The 12,662-nt window shown below is 36.5% G+C and overlaps 1 protein-coding gene across 50 annotated transcripts in view; it reads left to right on the top strand.

The window, feature by feature from the left end:
- Window positions 1-12,662, top strand: part of RIMS2 (regulating synaptic membrane exocytosis 2) — a 489,731-nt gene that overhangs the window by 206,280 nt on the left and 270,789 nt on the right. For 49 of the 50 annotated variants that reach the window (XM_074898586.1, XM_074898600.1, XM_074898596.1 and 46 more), the window contains one exon: window positions 8,176-9,101. In XM_074898586.1, the coding sequence (XP_074754687.1) occupies window positions 8,176-9,101 (926 nt within the window). Of the gene's footprint in view, window positions 1-376; window positions 603-8,175; window positions 9,102-12,662 lie in introns of those variants that run through there. The other variant, XM_074898598.1, reaches the window with a different exon arrangement.

Below are 12,662 nucleotides of genomic sequence, written 5' to 3'. Positions count from 1 at the left end.
CCTAACGGTTGAAAATGATGTCAAATTTTTACTTGTTGCAAACTAAAAATAATAGATATTACATAATTTCATTTGAGACCTAGAACACAAAGAAGGTGCTGGATCTAGTAACACAAAACATGAAATACTGGAACTGCACAATTTTAAAAATAGTTTAAATTAAATGCCTTGGCCAGCATGTACATTTGTAGGCAATAGTACTGTAGCAAGGCACTAATCAGCTAAGTACCATAATCCTCCTTATAGGGTAAATTCTTACTTGACCTCCAGCTATATACAGCACATGGAAACAGCATTAAACTATAACACTCCGCTCATGCTCTCAATAGCTTCCCATTGGGTCAGCTCTCTGACTTGAATTTGCTGTTGTTTCATATACAAGACCTTTTTTTTTTTTCCTTGATGCCTTATATTTTGTAATTGCATTTTGGGGGAAGGGATCATAAAATGTATCTAAAAAACTGTCTCAAAAATAAGAGACTGTTCGTATGATTTCACTGAAACTGGAGGATTAAATGAAAGACCTAGCCAGAACAGAAATTGATGTATTCTCATGAACCCGAGGCTTCCTACTTCCCAGATGTACAGTGGCTGATCAAAAGGTAAAGCAGGGAAGAAAGACGCTGAATATATTGTGTGAAAACAATTTGTAATGCTCAGCATTTTTTTGTTCTTTTGAAGGACGGTTAGGAAGTCATTTTTTATTTTTAGCCAAAAAACCTCAATAGAAATACTGAAAAGCTTCGTATTGTGCTGCAGATGTATGAGAATAGTATCTTTATTGTACTTTAAATTAGTATTTTAAACTGTATAATATTTTCTGTGACAAAAATATTTCTTGAGAAGTTGGATTACTTTTCATAAATATAGTATATGCAGAAATTTAGAATTTTCTTGTATTTTATATTAAGTCCTTTTTAGTAATAATTAAGTATTGTGTTAACTCATTCTTATGTTTTAATGTTTCTGTGACCTACTATTCTTTTAACACCCTGGGTTTTAAACTCATTTGAATCCTGCTGTATGCCAGCTGTTAATTGATTGCACCTTTCTGCAAATGATTTCTATGGTGTCAGTACTGAGACAGATAACTAGAATGCACATTGTGGCCAATTCTCAAAAGAAATTTCATCCATTTATATTGTTTTTATGATTAGCTTTTTCAACAAGAGATTTTACTGGAAAAGCAGGTGAGATGTTTCTTGTTTATATATTAAGTGGAAATAATTAGCAAAATATTATTTTGAAAATGTTCAAAAGTAGAAATAAAGAAAAATCTCAGGATGTTTATTTGTAAAAGGTAAGCATTCTTCAATGTAGCTGAATGAACAGTAAAATTAAAATATAGTTATTTTACTTCTCTCTTTGCAGTTCTCTAAAATCAAATTATATGATATAAGGGCTACTGGAAACTCAGTCAAAATAAAGGAGGTCAAAGCCGTTTCTACTGGTAGTCCCATTTTCCTATCTGTGATTTTCTTAATGTAATAACTGTGAAATGATTACCCAAATTTTTGTAGATAGCAAGGGATATTTAAATCACTAGTTTTGTTCATCAGTCCCTTGTTTGTTCCATGTTATAACTCTTTTCCCCACACAAATTGAAATTAACCCTTGAAAGCTGCAAGGCTGAGTTTTTGTTGAACTACTTTTATACAAAAAATATGATTCTGAAGTAATTGTATTGGTTTATATGTCCATGCAATTGTGACAAGTTCAAAGCCAAACTGGTATCAGTGGTAAATTTAATTATGGGAGTGTTTTTTTACCACATATTTCCTTTCATTCCATTGCTACCAGTCCCCACAGTATGTGAATTTATATTTTCAGATAAAATCTAATAGAGATCAACATCTGCAGTATCGCTCTTATGCTTCAATAATTTTATAATCATCATTGTAAACTTAATTCATTATTGTTTGGAGATATTTAGCTGGAAGGTATTTTAATGGTTCAAAATATGGTTGCTCTAAAGTAACAGTTGTAAGGCATGGCTGAAATGAGAAAAGAATGAATGTCTCGGATGAACTTTACTTAGCGAAAATTGCTTAGATACCTGAGTGTTAGATGTACTTCTGGGCAGCCTGTTTAAAACTATATTGGTCAAGAAATGCAATAAATACCTTTTTTTAAAACCAGAGCAGGTTGTTTAAATGAATTACCTTTCAAATCGTGCATTGGTTGCTTACGTTCTTTCTTTTTTTTTTGGTGGGATGAGAAACCAAGGAGAAGAGAACAGACAGATCAGAAGAATAGTATAAAACTAGACAGCATAGAATAACTGCAAAAAGTGATTCTCGTAGAAACTGGAACTGCTTAGAAGTCAGAAAAAGCCATTTTTTTCAATAAGCTGGAGCCATAGCTGCTTTGGAGAGTGTGCAAAATGATTTATCATGCACAGTGTGACTCAGCAAAAGCAAAGGTTATAAGCAGAGAATGAGAAAAGGAGTTAAATCAATACCAGCTAGTCTCTTAAAAACACTTCCAAAAATAGGTAAATATTTTGCAGATTCTTCAGTATGGCAAAGGAAGTCTGTGGAAATGCTTTCGTAAGAGTACCTAACACTGAGATAGTAGGACCCTCCCTGAGAAAGGCAGCCAGATCTTAATTTTACATGGCAAGTTTTGTGGGTTCATTGCAGTCATGGGAGTTTTGGTTGCAAGGTCCAGAGTGTGTTCAGCTCACCTTTGTGTACCCTAGGAACTTTTCTGCAAGATGTCATGATGGTGTTTTATCTTCTCCCTGTCACTGTTGCTTTAAACCAAGTGCCTGACTATCTGTTGAATACAACACATACAAGTATAAAGGTTTAGAACAGTAGAATTATTCTTATATGATCACTCAGGAACCAATAAAAACTGTTTTTGTGAGAAGGGCCATAGAGTAAAGGAGAGACCAAACTGTGCTCAGTGTATTTGATGAGGTCTCTTACAAGAAGCTCTGTCTCTTGCATGGCTTTTGTGACAGAGTTCCAGTGGGAAATGTGAACTTTTACTTACTCTGAAATATACTTTCATGTACTGAAAGGGTTGCATTTTGAAAACAGTTAAACAAAATTACATTATGTGCAGGAGAAATATTTTCAGTTTTAATTTTCTAGGCAATTTTGTTCCTTGCTGATTTATAGGAAACAGAACAAAATATTATTGTCTACTGAACTATAAATAGGTCTTACAAGTAGATGATGAATATTCAGTTTTCAAATACCTGATGATGGCTCAGGCTCACTGAGCCCTTTCTAGTTTTTAATTGACCTAAAACTTATTTATAAAAATTTCCAAGTAAATGTTGATTAATTCAGGTACCCATATGTTTGAACATATCTTCAGAATTATGTTTTCTTTAAAGTTTGCTGTAGTTCAGATGTGTCTTCTGTTGGTCTGAGAACAAGATAAGTAGCTGAGGAGATGTGAGGTATAGTTTTGACAGTGATATAAATACTTTACATATGATAGTGGTTTTGAATATCTGTGACTTCTGAAATGTGATGAAAACTTACCATTAAAAATTTCCTTTTCCTTAGTACACTTGGATAAATTTTTTAAAAACCTAAATCAAAGCAGAAGAGTGTTTGCTTTTCAAGGAAGAATACAAATGAATATCAAAGACTTTCAAGCTATCTAGTTCCATTACTGAAATCAGAGTCATCAAAGCAGAATAGCTGTCTTATATTCTTCTATGCTGTATTTTAAATACTTACTTCCTATTGTAGTGTGTGGGAGTTGAATAATTTAACTTTATGAGCAGGAGGTAAGGTTGCCGTCATGCTATTTGCTTTTTCATAGTACTAGTGATATCTGTAGCGCTCTGCAAATAAGTTTTCCATCAATATAAGGTTAAGAGATGTGTGTTAAAAGACCAAATGTTGTGTATTGATAAATTACAATTAAAAAAAAAGTGATAATTGGTAGAAAATAAATTTCAGTTTGTATATCTGAAAAAATAATATTTATAGAATGTGCCTGATGCAGAGATTTGTGCAGGTTCTAGAGCTTTCTAGCCATAACAGAGACTTTATTTTATTATTGTTTCAAAGAAGCAACAATCACAATTGCCTGGAGGATTTTACAGTGCTGTGGTAACCTTTTCAGAAAAGGTGGTAATCCTTCTGACAAGAGATATGTAGTGCTTAGTTGAGCTGACAGCTGGAGGGTGCATATCACAGCTGTTGACACACATTTAAAGTTGTCTTAACTTTTAATGTTCCAGGAAAGTCCTGGAAAGGCCTTTTTTAGCCATTTTCGATGGTGTATCTAGCTACAGGTACATGAGGAAAAGCTTTTATTAAGGAATCTTTAAGGTAGTTAATGGTGAGAAATGGATTAGACAAAGAAAGGCTCATGAAGGTGAGTGAGAATTAGCTTGTGATCTAAAAATAACAGCAGTTTTTAATAGTAGTGAGTGGTCATAAATTTTCAGGACTAATGTTCCTCCTACCATGATTTAATAAAACTGGTTTACAATGTATAGTATACTGTGTTTGTAGCAGGTATTTTTAAAATGAAAAAAAGAAAAGTGACTAATGGTAAAGGGGGGCTAATTGTGTTAAGTAAAGAAAAATACAGGCTTGAATACTGAGATGTATGGTGTCTGCTGGGCAGGATAAGCCCTCTCCTGCAGCAAGGTTTCTGGCTGATCAGGTGCACAGGTACAGTTAATTTATTTCTGATGGATAGGATTACAACTTCTGACATTTGATCCTGGTAGTGAAGTTAGATCCCTTCAGCAGGGATGAAATTAATTAGAAAGGGAGTTTGAAGGTGCTAATCAAAATAGGCCAGAAATTAAATTAGCTACTTTTATCCATCAGGTTGCTTTCTCCGAAGAAAAGGGTTGCATTTTCAGGAAGTCCTTATTCTTGCATGTAACCTAGAAGCTGACACATGCAGGGCACCTGTGTAAAGCTTTTTCCTTTATGAAAGGCTGAAAAAGATTGAGGACCCAGCTGATTTTTACATTACTGTCAGGCATAAATAGTGTTCCCATGTTCATGTCTTAGCAACAAAATGGAGGAAAGGCAATGACTGCTTGTGATACATGTAACAGAAGAGGTTAGAAAATGTTTCTGTAAGAGGTATAAAAATATAATGCTAAATTGGCACATCCTTTTCTCATTAACATAGTTCATGCTAGAAAAAAGGGTGGAATTTTTAGTAAGTCTTGTGCCAGTTCCTCAGTGATGTGTTTTCCTGATAGAAATACATTTGCCTCAGCAAAAAGTCTACAATAAGTGATTTTACTCATACAGAAATTGCATCTTTTTTATCCTCTCAGCCTCTTCCCCTATGATTTTGTAGCAGCAATGTTTCCAGAAGAGATTGTCCACTATTCTTTGCATCCATATGAAGACACTGTGACATGGAGTCATAGATATATGCATGCATATACATGTATATGTGTGTTTGTGTGTATATGATCTCCTATATTAGCTAAAGCAATTAGTAGCTAAAACAATTACTGCTGTTCTGTTGTTTATATTGCTATAGATCCATGTATACAGTTGTTTAATCCTGAAGACTGTGTACTCAGTCTGCTCCAAGGCATGTGTGAGATTTGTCAAACTAGATTCTGTATGGTTTTGTGTGTTACACAGTTCATGATGGAGTTGATCCTGTATATCACATTCACTAAAATGTTTTGATGTCTTGAAGAGTCAAATCTGTGCAAAAATCTGTGGCTGTGAATAGAATTTGATCCATATGTATTATAGACTGAGTATATACAGTGTGAGTATTAACAGTAGAATATGTGTACATTCCATGTGCACACATATTTGTCTCAGCCTTGCAATGAGATCCACATGGATGAATGCCATATCCACTGAGTGCCATCTATTCCAACTGGATTTGCACCGAGATAAAAGATTTTGCCTATATGAGGGATAGAATTGGGGAGGAGAAAGGAGGCACATTTTTGTTGTAAGCATGGCAGAATTTTTCAGCAATGTAGTTAATTTGCTCCTGTAACAAGTTATTTTGGGATGTGGCATATTTTTCATCAGCTGAAGTATTTAAATGAAAAGTATTTGTCTACCTTTAAGTTTCAACATCTAGTCTCTGTTGTCTTAATAAAAACTTCTGTGTCTTTGCAAACTGTTTGGGTTCTGCTAGTTCTGTTGTCCTAATTGTCTGTTCCCACTGGCCATTCTGTTTTAGACTTATGAAACTCTGCTCATGTCATGTTAGAATGATTCAACTTGAGTCCCCAGTAGCAGAATCCACAGGGTTTTTGTTAAACTTACAGAGGTTATGATTTGTGCTGGTACGAACATGACACTTTAATAAGACAGATAGGATATCTTAGCTTCACCATAAGCAAACAGGCACCAAATGATGCTTATAATACTTGTCATGCTTCACAGGAAGAGTTGCATTTTTGCAAGATTGAATTAGTTTCCTGATTTGCAGATGCCATTGTAAGGCTAAAGTACTTTAGTATTTACAAGGCAAGACTGGGTCCAAATATTTCAAGCACAGATTAATGACCCTGTATGGTACCCAAGACAGGATGCCAATTTGCTGGTCACCCCCCTGCACGCGCTCTGCTCAGACAGTTGTGATTTTCCCTTGCTGAGCAGTGACCACGTTTCCTTTCTGGCTGTGAGTAGAGCATTTTCTCTCCTGCTAGCTAGGCAAAGCCCTTTCTACTTTGCTGAGCACCAAGGAGAGCCTGTTTTTTGTTCTCCCCTTTACTAAGTTGTAGCCTTTCCTTATAACTTCTAGGACAACTGTGGCAACAACAGCTTTGTCTTTACTCTTCTTTTTCTTGTCCTTCGCAACACTAGGCAGGATCTCCTGGTTTCTGCCTGCAAGGCTGCCCTTCAGGATCAGTGGCCATTTGTGAGGGTAGAAAACATTTTCAAAGGGATCTTAATTATAAAGATAGAACTAAATAGGAGAGGAAAAGGCTGATAACACAAAAATAGATTCACATTTTCATTACTTAAAGCTTGAGATGATCTATCTTATCCCAGATAAGGCCTAAATCAGTTTTTCATCCACATCTGGGATCTTTGCTCCAGTTTTCTGCAGGTAACTCCTTCAGATCCACCTGGGGTGAAAAACTAAGTACGTGTCTGAAAGTAGCATTTTAAATGCTTGTTACCCTGTTAGGACCGATGAAGGCAGGATCTGAAGCTCCAGCTTGTTTTTCCCTATGAATCACTACTTCCTATTTAACTGATCCCTTCTAATTAGTAGGAAACAGTTGAATCAAAACAAACAGAACATGTAACATTCGTAATACATTCCAGACACATCCTCTGTTAAAAATATTGCATGTAATAAGATCACCTGCTTCAGTCAATCATTTATCACTGTCAGGGATATCTCTTGATATTATCTGTTGATAATTTTTTTTTCACCTTCCTCTGAAGCCTCAGTTGTTGCCTATGGCTAGATATCATCTGTGACAAAGAGTCAATGCTTAATGCAGTACAGGAACTCCATTCTGTTATCTAGCTGATGTGTCTTGCTCAAATGCTTGGACTAATACCATGGCCATCCCTATAGGAATGTGAAAAATTTTTTTGTCAAGCCAGCCAGGCAGGCCTTTGAAGCTCTTTCCCTTCTTATGTAATACAAATGTTTTGTTTTCTGAGTTCAGGTCTTCTGAGATCATCTGATTTAGACAAGTGCTGCTATTGGATTTTTGTCTGTACTGTTTTCTGCGCTTGGCACGCATTATAGTTTTGTGGGAACAGAAATGTGTGTTTTTAAGCAGTAATGGAGGCTAAAAGATGAAACTAACTGAATGATCCAGCTAGTATTAATTTCTATGGTGATTATAAAACCCTATGAAATAGAAGTATATGGTCAAGTTATATCACTGTAAAATGATTACAGAGGATTATAAAATTTTGGTACTTGCAAAGCTGTTATGACTACAAAGTAGTGTAAGTATTTGTATTCTATATTTTATAATGTTGTATTAGCATTTTTCTTTTAAAGCTGTTCCTGATATAAAATGTGCACCATAAGCAGATTTGCAATATGACATGCTTTCTTTAATTCAGTACAGAAAATGTGTGAGCACATTCACAAATAAATGCAATAAACAGATTTTTTTTCTCCACCAGCTGATCATTCTGTCATTTAATTAGCATTAACTGTATATTTGTGCTGCAAGAAATATTGACAGAATTCTCTTTCTTCATTCTTGTCATGATTATTTAGGAAAAGAAGCCCATCAATATCAAGAGAACAGAACAGAAGATACGACCAAAGGGACGAGAGAGACGAATATTCACAGTATGCTACATCAGACAGTGCGATGCCCAGGTCACCATCAGATTATTCAGATAGGCGGTCGCAGCGTGGGCCTCAGTTATATGAAGAGCCTGAACTGGGTGATTATAGAGATTCCAACAGAAGGAGTCGCAGGCGTTCCAAGGAGTATCCGGTAGAAGAGGAAGATGCACAAAACAGGGAAGAATATGAAAGGCAGAGGAGGGAAGAGGAATACCAGGCACGGTATCGAAGTGATCCTAATTTGGCTCGTTATCCAGTCAAGCCACAACCCTATGAGGAACAAATGCGTATCCATGCTGAAGTGTCCCGAGCACGTCATGAACGGAGACACAGTGATGTCTCATTGGCAAATACCGAGTTGGAAGATTCTCGGATGTCTATGTTGAGGATGGAACGACCGTCAAGACAAAGATCAGTGTCTGAGCGCAGGGCTGCCATGGAAAATCAACGTTCATACTCTATGGAAAGAACTAGAGAGGCTCAGGGACCAAGTCCCAATCGTCAGAGGACCACAAATCATAGCCCTCCTACACCTAGGAGGAGTCCAATTCCTCTGGAAAGACCAGATATGAGGCGCTCTGATTCATTAAGGAAACAACACCATTTGGATCCCAATTCTGCTGTACGGAAAACAAAACGTGAAAAGATGGAGACCATGTTACGTAATGATTCACTCAGCTCAGACCAGTCTGAATCTGTCAGACCTCCACCACCAAAGCCCCATAAAACGAAAAAAGGAGGTAAAATGCGCCAGGTTTCATTAAGTAGCTCAGAAGAAGAATTAGCATCCACTCCAGAGTACACGAGTTGTGATGATGTAGAAATTGAAAGTGAAAGTGTTAGTGAAAAAGGTAAGATTTCTAATTTTTTGACTCTTTCAATATATAGATGTGGTTTAGTTTCTGTTCCATTTCATGTTTATTTTACCTATTAGAATTGATTGCAACCACAAATCTACAGCCCTTCAGAGGTGACAGGTTTGTTGTGATGGGAGTTGTCTTTTTCTGATTTTATGTTTCATTTACTTAAATCTAAAGTTAGTGATTTACATGGAAAAGAACACCACAGCTACTAGAAGTGTTTGTTATATGTTAAAGAAAAAAATATGCCATTGAAAAACCTGTTAATTAAATCTGAAAAGTATCTAAAGCTGGGCTGTCATATAAGGCCATGGTTTCACGTCCATTAATACCAGATTTGCATACTCCTGGATCACAACGAGTGCATATTTGATCTGGATCAAGTGTGGGCGCATGACCGCATTTCTGTTGAATTAACTAGAGCACATGATCCAGAGCTTATGTCAGTTTCTGCTGGCTGCTGCAGGTTGAAGAACATCTGATCTGCAAAAAACCCTGTGTGTATAAAATTAACCCATTCAAGTTGTTAAACAAATTTAAAATGGCTGATGTGTTTTATACCAATGGAGGTTTCTTTTTGTTGTGGGTCTGTGGTGCTTTTTGGGTTTAGTGCTTTTTAGGATTCATGATATTGGAGTTACTCCTTTGTCAGAAAGAAAAGCTAAGATTAATTGAAATGATTTCCAACCTATCCAAAGGTATTGTATAACTTAAATATGAAAGCATTGGGGACCATCACTTCAAACTGAATCAAATCAATAATATTACTTTTCTTACCTTCATGTATTTTGTTGGTCTAAAGTACAATAGTTCTAACCTTTTTCAGTTACTATTATTATGTTAGTGCACCTTTATTAATTCTTATGAATGGTCATCTGCTGTTGTTGATTGGGATTAGAAAATTTGCTACTGTTTCTTATTAACATTGCTGTCAAATTGATTCTGAAGCAAATAATTCAAGTTGGTGAAATAACTCAGAATTTTCATAGCTGTAACCATGGTCTGATAGATAAGGAGCAAGATAGTGTAGAATAGAAGGAAATTTCATCCAGATCAAAGTAGCCAGTTACATGCACTTACACAAAACAGTTGTCTTGAAACCTTGACCTCCCTTAGTCTTCCTGATGAGAAGAACTTCAGTCAACTTCAATCAACTTCAGGGTATTCGCAGTTTTGTTCTTAGTAGCAACCTTGAGGAAAATAGAAACAATCAGTATACAGGAAGTAGTAGCAAAGTCTTTAATGAAATTCAGCATAGGAAACATAGCATACAGAATAATATAGAAACTATTTTTTGTACACATACCATATAAAACGTATACATTTAAAACTCACTATACAAACAATGTTTCAGTCTGTCATCATAATAATCTGACAAATTATAGCTTTCACTTAAATAATTTTATACTTTAACTGTCAAAGAGAGCATTATTACTGATAACAATAGTTAATGTCATGTCTGTGCTGATTTTTCAGGTAGTGAATGAAGCTAAATTGAGCATGTATGTTATAAATCAATGAGAAAAGTTTGCAAAATTTTACAGGAAAAAAGTTCTGTGTTTTGTTTTGTTAGTCTTGACTGAATTACCGTAAGCACTTTCCATGATATATAGAGTGTAGCTGTGTTGGCATGGCTCAGTGGTGGCCTGTGGCTGGAACCAGTGTGGCAAACAGCTTTGGTTTTTTATAGAGGAAGAGAGCAATTGTTTGAACTGGGGAAGAGATCTGACTGCTGTTGACTGTGCTTGCATTAACACTTCTACTCAGAGCCAGAGTCAGGTGGTGTCAGCCTCAGCAGCCCTGGCCACATTATCAGATGGTTTCCTCAGCCCCATCCATATCTCTCTCGCACTCTTTAACCCCTGGAGTGGAAGCTCCAGAAGAGTATTTGACTGAATTTGGAAAGATTTGGCTTCTGGTAGGCATGGGGGAGGAGAGAAGAGATCTGCTAGGATGAAGAGGAAGAGGGGATCTCACCACCTGGAGCCAGTCTTCACAGCTGCTACAGGTAGACCCACAAAGTCCTACCAAATTCTTTTTGTTTTCATGGACCTTTCTTACCATGTAAACCAGCCAGCACTCAGAGTCCCTATAAGCAAGTGTTTTTTTAATGAATACCACCAAAAGGAATCCAGCACATAAACCCCTACAGTCTTCCTTGTATTGCAATACATTATTTCATTAATTGATAAAATAAATTATTTTAAACACCTCCTATAAAAATGGGTTTCTCCTCCCTCCAAATTAGTTGCCTTCTGCCCTTCAAAACTCCCTAGACCTGAGCATTTCTCAGCTGTCCTTTTAAGCAGCATACAAAGTCCATTTTGCCAAAGGTATAATGCTAAATATAAAACATTTGGCCATGGAGTGATGAAGGGTGTCAATGTTAGAGTGAGAATTTGGATGTGGTAATAATGCATTCTCCAAAATAGCAGAATAATTTGTTCTCAATCTCTTTTGCTATGGAGTACCCATATATTTTCACAGATTCTGCAAATAAATATTAAGAACTGCTCAGCTGTGAGGAGCAGCCTGGGCCTGAGCTGCAGAAGCAGCTGTTTCCTGAATTACATTTGAGATTTTACAAGGCCCTCACACTGGTTTTAAGAAGCTAGTCTGAAAATTGTGAATTATCAAAAAAATGTAGGAAAAATTATAGCCATATGCTCTTAAAAGCCTGAAAGTTTGCCTTTTTAAGCTTATCTCCAGAATTAAAGGATTGATACATATATATGGTTGGAACATAAATATGCATACAAAATGAAGATAGCTATTTCATTTTACAAGTACAACAGAGACATGGATCAGCTTCTGGATTAAGAGCTCTGGGAAGAGCACCCGTTATTACTGAATGCCTGTGACTAAGTATTTGGGTCTGATCTTATTTCATTACCTGTCTGCTTTAAGGTAATTTTTTCCTTGATTTTGAAAAATGTAATTATGCTTATTTTCAGGGAGGGGACAAGGCAAAATAATTTTTCTGCATGTTTTTGGTAATGGCCAGAGAAACCATTGCCGTGGAATGCTCCTGCCTTCTCTCTATGGGGATCAAGGGACAGTGTGAGCAGAGAAAACTGACGAACACCCAGACAACACTCAGGCACCCAGTAGACAGCCATGTGAAACACAGGCATGGTGGAGAAGCATTGTAGATGGAGATTCAACTGCAGCAGAGAAGAGCTGGATTCTTAAGATACTGAGTAGTTTTTGTAATGCAACTATATTTGGACAAAGGAAATTTGGGTCATAAACTAAGCTGAGGACTGGCATATTGGAATGGGGATCAGGAGACCTCAGAAAGATGAGCAAACAAGGGGAGGTGGATTAGGAAATGTGAAACAAAATCTCACTGGGTGACTGGAAACCAGTGGATTGAGGTGGAAACTGAGCAGAAGAAGAAGAGAGGAGAGCAAAGCTAGTAGATCAAGTAGGCTAAACTCGTGACCTGTAGTCTGGGAAGAACAGATACAATGGAGGAAACAGATCTGATAAAGATAACTGGGAAGGTGAGATCTGGAGCTTCCTGAGCAGCAGGTTAGAGGATTCTGAGGT

Source organism: Athene noctua, chromosome 2 (assembly GCF_965140245.1).
Source record: "Athene noctua chromosome 2, bAthNoc1.hap1.1, whole genome shotgun sequence".
NCBI lineage: Eukaryota > Metazoa > Chordata > Aves > Strigiformes > Strigidae > Athene > Athene noctua.
This window is presented reverse-complemented; position numbering and strand designations above follow the sequence as displayed.